Source organism: Synchiropus splendidus, chromosome 3 (genome assembly GCF_027744825.2).
Source record: "Synchiropus splendidus isolate RoL2022-P1 chromosome 3, RoL_Sspl_1.0, whole genome shotgun sequence".
In the NCBI taxonomy this organism is placed as follows: domain Eukaryota; kingdom Metazoa; phylum Chordata; class Actinopteri; order Syngnathiformes; family Callionymidae; genus Synchiropus; species Synchiropus splendidus.
In genome coordinates, this window is record NC_071336.1 from 33,966,549 (window position 1) to 33,979,359 (window position 12,811).

General features: G+C 46.8%; 1 protein-coding gene across 7 annotated transcripts in view; it reads right to left on the reverse strand.

Annotated features, from left to right (window-relative positions):
* Positions 1-202: 202 nt before the first annotated feature.
* The window catches only part of LOC128755763 (dnaJ homolog subfamily C member 13), a 30,914-nt gene continuing 18,305 nt past the window's right edge, over positions 203-12,811 (reverse strand). For 4 of the 7 annotated variants that reach the window (XM_053859739.1, XM_053859737.1, XM_053859736.1 and 1 more), the window contains 35 exons: positions 12,482-12,564; positions 12,249-12,402; positions 11,769-11,872; positions 11,543-11,702; positions 11,410-11,472; positions 11,237-11,338; positions 11,009-11,113; positions 10,729-10,931; positions 10,565-10,649; positions 10,334-10,488; positions 9,671-9,716; positions 9,441-9,595; positions 9,159-9,360; positions 8,937-9,052; positions 8,746-8,824; positions 8,530-8,665; positions 8,002-8,186; positions 7,860-7,934; positions 7,673-7,792; positions 7,181-7,576; positions 7,006-7,119; positions 6,732-6,848; positions 6,489-6,666; positions 5,848-5,939; positions 5,669-5,768; positions 4,967-5,041; positions 4,788-4,900; positions 4,553-4,722; positions 4,427-4,469; positions 3,561-3,734; positions 3,321-3,500; positions 3,088-3,228; positions 2,368-2,511; positions 2,175-2,274; positions 204-1,110 (listed from right to left, as the gene is read on the reverse strand). In XM_053859739.1, the coding sequence (XP_053715714.1) occupies positions 1,013-1,110; positions 2,175-2,274; positions 2,368-2,511; positions 3,088-3,228; positions 3,321-3,500; positions 3,561-3,734; positions 4,427-4,469; positions 4,553-4,722; positions 4,788-4,900; positions 4,967-5,041; positions 5,669-5,768; positions 5,848-5,939; positions 6,489-6,666; positions 6,732-6,848; positions 7,006-7,119; positions 7,181-7,576; positions 7,673-7,792; positions 7,860-7,934; positions 8,002-8,186; positions 8,530-8,665; positions 8,746-8,824; positions 8,937-9,052; positions 9,159-9,360; positions 9,441-9,595; positions 9,671-9,716; positions 10,334-10,488; positions 10,565-10,649; positions 10,729-10,931; positions 11,009-11,113; positions 11,237-11,338; positions 11,410-11,472; positions 11,543-11,702; positions 11,769-11,872; positions 12,249-12,402; positions 12,482-12,564 (4,563 nt within the window). In that variant the 3' untranslated portion in view covers positions 204-1,012. Of the gene's footprint in view, positions 1,111-1,932; positions 2,039-2,174; positions 2,275-2,367; positions 2,512-3,087; positions 3,229-3,320; positions 3,501-3,560; positions 3,735-4,426; positions 4,470-4,552; positions 4,723-4,787; positions 4,901-4,966; positions 5,042-5,668; positions 5,769-5,847; positions 5,940-6,488; positions 6,667-6,731; positions 6,849-7,005; positions 7,120-7,180; positions 7,577-7,672; positions 7,793-7,859; positions 7,935-8,001; positions 8,187-8,529; positions 8,666-8,745; positions 8,825-8,936; positions 9,053-9,158; positions 9,361-9,440; positions 9,596-9,670; positions 9,717-10,333; positions 10,489-10,564; positions 10,650-10,728; positions 10,932-11,008; positions 11,114-11,236; positions 11,339-11,409; positions 11,473-11,542; positions 11,703-11,768; positions 11,873-12,248; positions 12,403-12,481; positions 12,565-12,811 lie in introns of all 7 variants that reach the window. The other 3 variants (XM_053859735.1, XM_053859734.1, XR_008414171.1) reach the window with 2 other exon arrangements.

Here is a 12,811-nt window from a genome sequence, read left to right on the forward strand (position 1 = left end):
AATGGTTCAATTTCAAACAAGTAGCTGCCATGAACATCCTTATACCTTCAACAGAATGTAAATTGTAAAACGTGAACGTTCACTGTGACATGGCTCAGTCATATTGTTCCAATTACCTGAGAAGGATTTCCATTCTTCCTTCCCTTCTCTTCCTCCTGTTGTCACTGTCCATCAAGAGGTCTTCTCAACACCTGAGAGGGGAAACAAGCACGGTTACACGGCCACTCTGGCAAGGGAACCCACATTCACTGTTCACCACCAGACGGAAGCCGAGAACTCTGACTCCCTCTGCTGGTCAGAGTGGTTACTGCGCCACACACACAGCACGACAATGCAACGCTCCACTGCACAACCAAGCTCAAAAGCAAAGAAGTGTAACCCGCACTGGTGGTTCCCTTTTATTCTTAAAATTTTATGTACAAGTGCTTCTGATTTATTTTTTTTTTTCAATGTACATTCAATATAGAAAGTTTATATACGTCATTGTACAACCAACATCTCATAAATTGCACTAGTCGTTCTGTCGGGTCGCAGCGGACGCTGGATATTCTAGTGCCGGGTGGGATTAGAGCGCAGAGCGGGAGGAATCATCTGAGTCTGGTGGAGGTTCTTCTCATGTCGGAAGTGATTAAGCAGCCTGGAAGGTCCGTTAGTGAGCGGCTGATCACGAATGGAAGGAGTCAGAAAAGCAAAGATTCAGGAAGAGTAATAATCCGATGGGGAAAAAACAGAAGAAAACGGAGTAAAAAATATTTCCATACAAAAAGTAAACTCTTCTGAGCTTCACAGAAACAACACGGTGGTCTGGCTTTTTTTTCTTTTGTTTTTTTCTAAAAATGATTTTGACGTGAGATTCGTCCAGAGAGGAGAGTGATGCTGAAGGAGGCGTCGCAGCGGTTCTGGTGTCGGTCAGCGGTGAGCTGCTCCTTCAACTCTGCCTCGTGGTGGGAGCAGATCGGACCTCCGGAGCGGCGGAGGTGCTGGGCAGTCTGAGCGGGGCCGCCAGGGGCCGTCAGCCTTGGTCTCCGCTGTCGTTGTCCACGGGGGGCGGGACGATGGACATGACCGTGGCGCCGGTTCCTGCCGTAAGGTAGCCTGCTACTCCTGGACCTGCGGGGCGGAGGGTGGGACAGAGGTCAGTCAGATGGGGGGGGTGGCTGAGCGAGGGGCGGGGACTAGGTGATGATGGATGGTGCAGACTGAGTCCTAACACACGATGGTCATGAACAACAGGATCTAATATTCTGGCCATTTGAGGAGCAGTAGCCCGAGTGAAACTGAGCCATCATCCCAGCGGGTGTCTGGTCTGCCCTGGGGCCTCCTTCTAACAGGCTCTTGTGTTGTGGAGGTGCAGCACCACGAGTCTCACCTGGATGACTGAGCTTCTGCCCCTAAAGGAGAGGCCAGAAAACTGTCCCCCCCTGACAGATGGTCACCTACAGGATTCTGTTTCTTTTACAGTGGAGTTTGTTTATTTAAAAGAATGTGTGAAAAATATTCACAGCCAAGGAATGGACCAACTCAACGGGACAAAAGAGTGAGTCAGGATTTTAAGTTGTCGAGGTCAAGTCGAACCACAGGGTTCAACTGAAGCCCCACTATAACAGTACATAAGCAGCGAATGATGTCATCTCTCCCCGTCCCCAATCCATCATCATTTATTGTGAGGTCAGACGTGACTACTTTCATTAATCCCAATAAGACCTTTCCAAAAACCTACAAAACAGGAAATATAAAAGTGGTGATTTAATTGTTGATATTATATTAATCTGCTGTCTAATAAAAACATGAAAAATCGAAACGAACAGAACAAAGACATGACGCTGAGCAGGACTCAAGTGAGACTGTGAGGATGGAGAAGCCAGGAAAAGAATGATGGAAATGAAAGGATGGAGCCACGGCGAGGAGACGGCTGCAGGACTCAAGGTCTACCTGAGAGAGAGCAACAGAGAGGAGGGGGCTCTGAGGTCCAGCTCTGGACTCTAGAGCCCACCTCGCAGTGGGCTGCTGGCGGCCAGGAGGGAGGGAGTGGAGACCCCTGAGGAGGAGAGGAGGAGGACACACAGGGAGGAAACGGCCCGGAGGTTAAAAGACAGAAGAGGTCAGCAGGTAAGAAGCTGTCAGCGAGAGCAAGCGGGCAACAACACGGCGAGAGCCAAGCTGAGAGCATGTACCCGTCAGGTAACCAGCGGTCTGAGACTCGGAGATGAACAGGTCGTGCTTCTGGTCCTTGAAGGCACTCCATACTGAAGACTTGGCCAGGATCTCGTTGACCTGGAACACAGAGTAGAACAAATCAGTACCCGCATGAAGTCAACAATTTTGAAGAATCTAAAGTTAAAAATAAACAGGACGAGAGCCGCGCACCTGTTCCCCAAACTGAAGACTGCGAGTCATGGACTTGAGGGCTTTGACGATCTGGGCTTTTGTTGCCGACGGGTTGTCCAACGTCTCCAATCCGATTCCTTCCAGAAGCTTGAGGAGATACGGCACCAGCTCCACTCTGAGTGCCTGAGGACAGGAGAAGATACAAAATCCATTTTGCTTCACTGCTTTGTATCTGAATCTCAACCGAGCCACCAGTTTTACCTGATTCTGACTGGAGCGATGAGTTCTGTCTGATTTTTACCTGAGCAACTGGTTCCATTTGACTTTATTTGAGCAATCTCAACTGAGCAATTGAGCTAAAAGCGATTAGTTCTGTCTGACACTGTCCTGAACATTAGCTCTGAGATTCTTATCTGAACGATTAGTTCTGTCTGATTCTTACCTGAGCGATTTGTTCTGTCTGACTCTGTCCTAAACAATTGGTTTTGTCTGACTCTACTGAAGTGATTTATTCTGTCTGATGATTCTGACCTGAGAAATTTGTTGTTTGATTCAGACCAGAACGATTAGTTCTGCCTGATTTTGAATCCGAGCCACTAGTTCTGACCTGAACCATTCTGTCTGAGTCTGACCTGAGCAATTAGTTTTCTCTACTTTGACAGGAGCGATTGGTTCTGTCTGATTTTCAATAATTGAATAATAAGAGCCACCAGTTCTGTCTAACCCTCAAAGGAGCGATTACGTCTGTCTGATACGAACCTGAGCCACTAGTTCTGTCTGCTCCTTCTGGAACATCCGGTTGAGAGCTTCACACGCATGTCCAGCCATGTCGGGACGAACTTTCATTCCAGCCATCAGAGGCCCAATAGTCTCCAGGGAAGCCAGGGATCGCACACACAGCTGTGCAGAGAGGAAAAGACAGTGTCCACCAGTAAGTTACTCTGGTGACGTCACACAGTGATGATGGAGAGGAGGATCTGTGCATGTCCAACCTCATTGTCCGACAGCACATGGATGAGGCGGATGGCGCTCTTGGGCACAGCGTTGTTCTTGTGGTTCATGGCCAACAGCACACGAGGTAGGTGGCCCAGAGGGGGAACCTGATCGGCCAGCTGAGTCTGAGTACTGAACAGACAAACAGCCGCGGTGGTCACCGTCTCCAGAGCTTCGCCCTGTGGAGCAGAGCAGACAGTCAAGAGCAGTCCGACATCCAGCCACAGGTCCTCACTCACATTGGGGTTGTTCTTCTCCAGCAGCTCCGTCAGAGTCTCCAGCAGAGACACCAGGAACTCTCGAGGCTTCCTCAACACCCAGCCAGGCTGAGCGATGAAGATGCGGAGGAAGACGCCGCCCACCTCTATTTCGCCCTGTCCTGCCCCGTAAGCCACAGTGAAGTCCTCGGGAAGCTGAGAACAGCGGGGAGTTCAGTGGTGACGTGGACATGATAACAGAAAATAGATGCAGCACCAGGTGAGATGTAAAAAGTAAATAGTGTTTGGTTGTCTTTGGAAGGGGGGGGGCAAAATGTCATCACTGAGAAGCAACAAATATACTACTTTATACTGTGCACAATTAATTCAATAAAGACTTTTAGAAGTTAAAAATACATATTATCATTAAAAGGCAACAGTCAATGTGATCATCAACTAAGGTTGATAATAACATTTAAAAAAATAATTTAAGAAAAATTATTCACTGCATACATAGATCGGAAACATAATTTGAGGATGGGCATCGAAAAAGATGAATGATGTGCACCCATATAAAGTTATTTATTTTTACTTCTCACTTTACCAGGTTGGGTGCGGAGGTCTAGACTAACGTAGCAAATGTATTTAATATTTATATGGTAATAGGGTAATAAATAATTAACAACATACAGGCAGGTAAAATACATCTATGAACTGAAATATAAAGATAGTGCTCACATTTGCACTCAAATTGAGAGAAGGAACAATCTTTTGATACTCAAGTTTAAAAACCAAAACAACTAGGCGACTGAAAGTTTCAGTTCCTCGGTTACAATGAACTGGAGACCTAGTCAAAACTAAAACCAAGCATGAGTCAGCAAGTCTCCAAGAGAAATGTGACGACTTACTTTCCAGTTCACATCAGGATTCTCCTTCTGCTGTTTAAAGTGCCTGCAAACAAACAAACAAACAAACAAAGTGAGCCTCCTCTTCTCTGGTCAGGTTTCCCAACACATTCCGGGCGGCTGACGTACTCGAGCATCATCTCCCGCACCGTCGTGGACACCTTCTCCCTGGAGTTGTCGTTCCAGATCAGCTCTGGGTTCTCATGAGTTCCCTCGAATATGTGCACTGCAGCTTCTGCATTGTCCCTCATGGCATCCATGAAAACTGCAGGCAGGAACCTGATCATGGTGAGTCGAACCTGCGGGGTCAGAGACTTGGTTAGTATTGAGTCAGGTTGCTCAAAAAAATATCTTCCTTGCTGACCTTCGGCCCGACCAGCTTGTCTGAGGTCATTTTGGAGAAGAGCTCGGCGGTTTGCGTGCGGACCTGAGGGTGAGTGCAGTTGCAGAAGAGATCCAGCAGGTAGATCAGAGCACCTGAGCGGACAAACACGGGTGTGAGGGTTAGACGACGGTGGTCAAGGAAAGAAGTGAGGCACTCACCTTTGGCCATCGCCTCTTTGACGATTTTAGTGTTGGACGTGAGAGCGTAGAGAGTTTCCAGCACCATCTGTCGACCTGAGAGACGACTCGTCATTCACTGCAGCCTTATTTCACAACTATTTGTTAGCCCTGAGATGACTACAATACTTTAAGAAAATACACAAAATGTTATATTCGTGTTCCAAACTATTGTCATACAAATATTGTATATATGTATTGTTTTTAATCTTGTAAAATTCACCATATGGTTAAAACAAGTAATGCATTGTTAAAATATTACTTGAGAAAAAAAAAATATATATACATAACTGTATAGTCTAAATTAATATAAAACATTCAGGTTGGAAATAGCATACTTGTATGGTAAAATAATGTTAAATATATTTTGTCCAATTAATAAAATGCATTGAAACAAACGAAAATGAACCAAATCCTTCTCATTAAGTTTATGTATAAGGTACGTAATGTAAGATGCAGTATTATTGGCATTAAATTTGGAAAACAAATAAAAATAATCTGTTCATGAAAGCAATCAAACAGGAGAGCTAATCTAATCATAAAATAGTGGTTGTAGATAATTCTCAAGTCAAATGCCGACTCATCATTCTGGAAATGCCAGAATGAGACTCGACGCAGACAACTTGAATGATTCTTTAGAAAGTAATCGCTAACTACGTTGCTCCAGAACAGGAGATTCCTTACTAGAAGGCAGCGAGTGCAGCAGCAGCAGGAGGTTGGACAGAACCAGCGACTCGGCGATGTTGCTCACGCACTCCTGGTTTGACGTCACAGTATTTACAACCTGCGGGGGAAGATCAAAGAGTGTTCACTGAAGCAGGAAGTGCTTCTCCAGTGCTGTCAGGTGGGTGCAGTGGCCGCACCTCAAGAACCAGCTGCTGGACCCTGCCAGCGCCGTGGACCCGCAACAAGGAGAAGAGCAGCTTGAAATGTCCGATGCACTCCGTCTCAGAACCTGCTCAGAAAAACAGAGGATGTTGTTACTTTGGAATCTAGCATTGATTTAAGGGAGCCTCAAGTTATCTCAAAAGTAAGCAAGATGGAGCATGAACACAAGCTCGAATGTGAACAAAAGACAATGATCAATTTAGTTTAGAGTCAGTTGCAGTTTTCAACAAAACAGGATATGTTTCACCAGATTCCAATGGCAACATATTTTCATGAGTTTCAAGAGGTGGACAAACATATGAACTGAGGGAGAGATGTTTGCAAAGAAGTTCTTCATATCGGCTCATTAGTCGGGAGTTTGTGTTTAACGCCACATGGTTTCCAGTTTGAAATGCAGCCACAAACGTGTGTCACTTTTCTTTCATGGTTCATTTAAGCTGCTCTGAATGACGACTCTGAATGATATTTTCAATCAGCTCAAACCAGCACAGAGTCGAAGGCATGGAAACATGTTTCAAGCATGGCAGCCATTTTATAAACAGATACTAAATATAACTTATGAGAGAATGAGTCCATAATTCAATGCATTTACAGTTGAGTTCATTTTAAGTCTCACCAGGGTTGTTTTTGATGACGTTGCGAAGAGCCTCCAAAGCCATTTCAGCGAAGCGCAGCCTCTCAGCATGCTGCTGGGACTCCACCTTGTTGCTCTGACTCATGGCCAGCAGGGTGTGCAGGTACTGGGCTTGAGAGCCCACGTAGTCCAGCAGACTGGCGGCGAAGGCTTTGGGAAACTTCAAAGCAAAAAGGAAACCGTGAAAACAGAATCGCGTGTGCCAGCAGGATGTGTTGGACTCACCTCGAGTGGGAACGTGGGCTGTTCGTTGTAAACACGGACGAAAATCTCCCCGACGATCAGCTCCTTACTGTGATCACTGAAGACAAACTCAGCACCAAAGCTTTTGTCGTTCTCTCCCTGTGACAGTTAGCAATGAAATAACTAAATCAGTGGCAAACTCAGGAGGAACCAAGAAGAACTGGAGCCACAAAATATTTCCTTTGTTAATAAGGAAGTTTGATTTGACAGTTGACTTTGTCTTTGGAGTTCGGCGGCTGCTCCAAGTCTGTCTTACCCTCTTGATGTTTCCCTCCTGCTGCTGCTCCAGAAACTCCATCAGCTCGGCTCGTGTTCCGTTGTTCCAGATGAGGTACGGGTTCTCAGAGTTACTGTTGAGCAGTTTCAGGATCTGCAGGAGCATCAGCAGGTGTTAGGGCGTACCCGTGTCTCAGGGGTTGGCAAGCACTGACCTCAGGTGGGGAGACAGTTCCCAGCTTTCTGGAGATGTACGGCGTCAACATGGCGGCGAGACTCTTGCGTACAGTGGGATTCTCCGGCGGCGTTCCCTCGACGCCATTGGTTTCCGAGACGTGGTTGGTCATGTCTGGATTGGCGGGGACCGGGTTGTACCCAGCCAGCCGACTGAGGGACACCAGGCTGAGCTTGGCCAGACTGTTAGCCACCTCCTGCTGGTTGGTCTCCTGGCTGGTCTGGACGCCGCTCTCCTCCAGAGTGTAGTCGTAGTTGAAGAGGTTGACCAGCAGGTGCCAGAGCACGCCGGCGTGGTAGAGGTGGGTCTGGAGGAAGAAGTCCACGGCGAAGGAGCTCACACACAGGACAGCCAGAGCTGCTGTTTTTGGAAGCCCCTGAAAATCAGATCAGTTTTGATCAGCAAAAAACCACCATCTGATCCAGTCTCGTTTCAATTCCAGCACCACAAGCAAGGAACACAAAGCTCTCACCTTGCCGTAGTACAGGACATGACAAAGGTCTCTGATGATGTTCGGCAGCTCGATGATCTTCTCTCTGCACTCCTCGAACTGAGCTGCGACGCTGTAGCACCTGCAGATGTGCCCGCACACCTGAGTGCACAAAGCTTCGACAGTTAAGCAAAGCCCTGTTTCACAAAAACATGAGTCTCCGCTCTACCTGAACTGCCATGTCATCAGCTTTACTGGACGCAGTCAAAACACTGACGCACCGAGACAGGGCCTCCAACAAGATCTGGTGAACAAGTAAGGGTTAGTCAAGTTGATCATGACGGGGAACGATGGAGGAGACGGTCAGACACCTCGATGCCGTTTTCTCGCCGCAGCTCCTCAGCATTAAGAGCGGAACAGTTGACTGTGTGGAAGGCCAGCTCGGCAGCAGCAGGGAGCAGGGGGGAGGTCTTGGAGAAGAGCTGGTCGTCCTGCGTCTCCATGGTGATGGTCTTGATGAGCATGGGGTAGCCAGCGTACTTGTAGGGTTCCAGTTCTGTTCAGGATCAGAAGCGTTTTCAGTCCAAATGGAGCAGATATTGACTCAAAAATCAGACTATTGAAGTCACGAAACCAAAAAAATTTGAAGCAGAACCTGTCAGTCATGAGCCAAAACAGCATGTCTGAAATCATGTGGCTCTCAGAGCATTAAATGTGTAAACCAAGGCAGAGTTTTCAGCACAAGGCTTTGACAGTGTTTCAAATTTAGCCTTTTGTGTGAAAGAGTTTGACTGTACGCTGTACGTGATGTTTACACAATGCTAGGTCTCTCTCTCATTGTGATCAGCTCACAGAGTATTAACTCAAGCAATATTCGTTAATAAAATCCTGTTCCTCACCTTGTTTGTGCCGGTTGAAGAGGATGCTCTGCGTTTTGAGGATGAGGATGATGTTCTCTGGGTCGGGTCCATCCAGGAAGCGAGCAGATTTTGTGCAGAGGAACTCGTAGGCTTTGTTGACTTTCTCAAAAATGTCCTGCAACACGAAATAAAGGCGAGTAAGGAGGAGGTTACAAGCTGTGATGAGAGGCGGACATCAGTGACCCTGCTACTCACTCGGCCCTCCGGGTTCTTGTCTGGATGGTACTTCTGTGCCAGTCTGAAGTAGGCCTTCCTGATTTTGCTCTCCTCATGCCTTGAAGAGAACGAGCATGCACAAGTGGTTCGAGTGAGGTCATTAAAGTCAAGTAACCCTTCAGCTACACTTCATCCACAAAGTGAAGGCAACTGAACGTCGGAACACTCACTGCCCCTGTCCTTTAGGAAGGTTGAGGACTTCGTAAGCGTCATCCACAGACATCGAAGGAGGCTTCTTTTCCACTTCCCTCTTCCAGGCTTCCAATGTGTCTTTAAGTAGCTTCACCTGTGAAAATGTCTCTGATTTAGTCCAGTCCCCCTGCTTTTTCTATTCGGATTCATCTCATTTGCTTTTTCTATTCAGATTCATCTCATTTGCATCACACTCTTACCGCATCTTTGATGGGCCAGTTGGGGAAGCGAACAGTGTCACACAGATGTCTGAGGTAGTAGATGTTGCAGAAGAGCTCGTTGTCCAGTTGGGGGAAGCTGATGATCGGGATGGGGCAGTACTGGTAAAGCGCACGCGTGTTGCTCTGCAGCCTCGGACTGAAGTCGGCGACATGAGCTGCTATTTTCTCGATCATCATCCGCCTGCAGCGAGAAGTCCAACACAAGAGTTATTGGAGATCCTGAGCCACCATGCTGCCTAAGTCAGGACATCGTAGCATCACCTCATCTCGCTGCTCCAAATGGCTTCTGGTGTGTCGAACTCTCCCAGGAAAATCTCAGAGAAGCGTTCAGCCTCGTAGTTCTCCAGGTAACACACCATGGCCTCGGGCAGAACTGGTCCAAGGACACTGCGCTGGATGATGTCCTGACCTTTGGACTGAGAGCAGCGACAAGAAGGTCATTTCTGAGTGTAACATTTCAGAACAGAGGCACAAACAAGCATAACGCTTACCTCCTCTGACTTGAAGGCCTGCTTCAGATGAGTGTACTTCAGGAACCTTCGGATCACAAGAATACAAAGGTTTATTTGTCTCCTTGAACATAAATAAGTGGTAATGAATAAAGAACAAATAACATGATAATCAAAATGCCATCAGTGAACTCCACAGCAAGTCCTACTCCTATCTTCAAACAAACACCTCCTTCATCTATGAACTTCAAGGCTGTCTTTCTCTATCCATCTCCTACATCCTTGTTCCAACACTGTCTCACCTCTCCATGTGTCCAAACCATCTGTTCTCCCAAACGTTTCTGTCCAAACTTCACCACGTGTCGCTCTGATAGACTCATTTTTGATCTTCAACTTTCAGGTTCCTCCCAATGACCAACGTCCGTATTTTCATCTCTGACTCTTCTAACTCTGACTCCTGAGTCTCCAAAGTCTGCACTCTTCCTCACCTCCATTCATCTCTATCCATCATTCTTTATTACTGAGCACAAAGAGATGAACTGTTTTCTACTCCATGTATCTACCCTCTTCTCAGCCATAAACATGCTTTGTGCCTTGGACCCTCATCACTCTCTGTCATAGCTCTATCTCTCCAGGTTCCCCTCCTCCTTTCATTTTAAAAGTAATTTTGAAAAGACAGACTTCAATTATACACTGCAAACCAACCTGGCGACTGGAAGGACATTGGAGCCTGTGTACATCATGATGAAGAAGAAGACACCACACAAGTAAAGGCGCTGCAGATTGGGGTTGTCCTGCATCACCAGGTAGAGGACGTTGGCCACTTTCTCCACCAGGATGGGGTCAAAGGTCAAGAGTAACTACACAAGAAAAAACGAAAAAAGAGCAATCATTACAGAGATTCAGCCTTTCTTTCCAAGGTAACTATCAGAATACCTGGACAATGTGAGGGAGACACGCATTGTCGCTGATCATCCGCTTGATTTTCGGCAGCGGACGGATGACGGCGTTGTCCTGGTCTCTGAAACGCAACAAAAACATCTATGGGTTGACATACTAAAAATTAAAGACAACATGCGGCCGTTGTCCACAGTTCCTACCTGCTTGGATAGTAGGAGCACATGGTGATGAGCATGTTGAGGATGAGGGTTGCCAGGTCAGACTCGTTCATCACTGCCTGCCCTGTCGCCAGCAGGCACCACTTCAGCTGAGGGATGGCCTGCAGGGGCCGCCAGCCGTCCATGCCCTGAGCCCAGCAGCGCGTCTTTGCCGTCAGCACTCCCGTGTTCCAAAACTCCTGCATCTAAAGAGAAAAAGACTAATTCAAAACCTTACCCTCTACGGAAATGTGCTTGTTCAAGTACAGAATATATTTCAAACCTCTTCAAAACTAAAAGGTCCTCTTCGTTCTTTGTCAGCGTTGCCAAAGTACCACTCCTTCTCGCTCTCCCGCTTCATGTCTGGTGACGCCTCCAAGACATTACTCTACAGAAAGCATGATGGTATATGTGTTTACAGGAGGGCACACAGGTTTAAATGAGACGATCAGTGGCATTAATGATAATTATTAACAACGGCTCCACGACGCCATCATCAGCCGCTGTTTACCTGCAGTGGCACAGTCGCTCTACTGGTGTGCAGGTGAGCTAATGTCAACAGGTCCACCAAGATCCTCACTCCATTGGAGTCCATCACCTCCTTCACGTTTTTCTGCAGCAAAAATATTTTAATGAACAACGCATTTCGATATAAGAACTGAAATGGTGCGATGAGTCACTCACTCTGTTCAGAATCAGTTTGTTGAGGAAGAGAATGAGTCGGTCTCTTTCCAGCTTGTCGGTGCACTGTCAACACAGAAGAGAGGATCAACTACGAGCAAGCGTTCGCACAGTGAGCCCTGCAGCGTGCACTGACCCGGTCCAGCATGCCCACGATGTATTTGGTGTCGCTAAACGGCCCGATCTCCTCGAAACATTTGCCGTAGACTATGGCAAGCGCCTGCAAGCACAGGCACTTCATCGTCACTTTGGGTGTCAGCAGGAAGCGGTGATAGAGCTCGTTGAAGAACTCGTATCTGAAAGAGACGCACAACAGTGGGTCAGTCACTTGATCTGGTTTGCAGGGCACCAGTGGCTCTTACGATCTTTTGATGGCGCTCGACTCTTCGTTCTCATCCTCCTCCAGCAGCAGGCGCAAGTAGTAATCCCCGATTTTGATCTCGTCGGAAAGGCACTCATATTTGACCTGTAAAATGAACACAGGACTTTGAATTAACCTTACAGGGTGTGAATGTGAAGCAGCAAAGTGAAATCTAAAGACTGGACTGTTTTCAGAGTCTGGGCTGGAATCAAATTTAAATACCCTTTTCTCTTTGCGTAGCGTAGTATTTGTCGGTAAATTCATTTCCAAAAATGAATCAAGAGACTGAGCACAAAGTCTCCTCATGCAGATGAACAGATCTGATTATGCGAATTACAATTGACCTGTCAAAGCCAGAGTTGGCGATTGGGTCTGTTAACCACAAAAAAAAAAAAACAAAGCTGAGGCTTGCTATTGCTGTTAAGCCACTCTTACAGTGTGATGTGCAGACAAGGACTGTGATGAAGAGCATGTCCAATACCTCAAATTCCTGGTGGTTCCAGGAAATGACCGTGGCGTTGCCGAGCTCACGATCCACGTTGAAGGCTCGCATCTCGCCTTCCAGGGCGTCTCTCAGCTCCTCCCTCGTCTTCAAGTTCCATATCAAGTTCGAGCGTGCGTGATCGAGCTGGAATCTGAGGGGAAATGGTGGTCATTTTATTTTATATATCTGAGTTGAAAAGTCCAGATACAAACGTTGAGACTGATGTTTACCTGTAGTAGAAAAGCTCCCAATTGGCTTCAATTTTTATTCTCTGTCGCCGCTTTCTCAAGATGACCGGCTTTTGATTTGGATTCTGGAAAAGAAACAAAGCCTGGTGAGTCTCCTGGAAACAAGCTAACCAATCGTTGTCCTCGCTAGCAAACAGAACAAAAGAAATGTTAAGATGGAAACACCTCCAACATCACACAGCTGTTAAATGAGTATAAGTAAAAGACACACAGAGAAAGACAAACAACATGAAACCAACAGCTGTTGAACCAAAAGATGAGTGAAGACCAGAATGGGATCCTGGAAATGATGCTTGCAGAAAGAAAGAAACA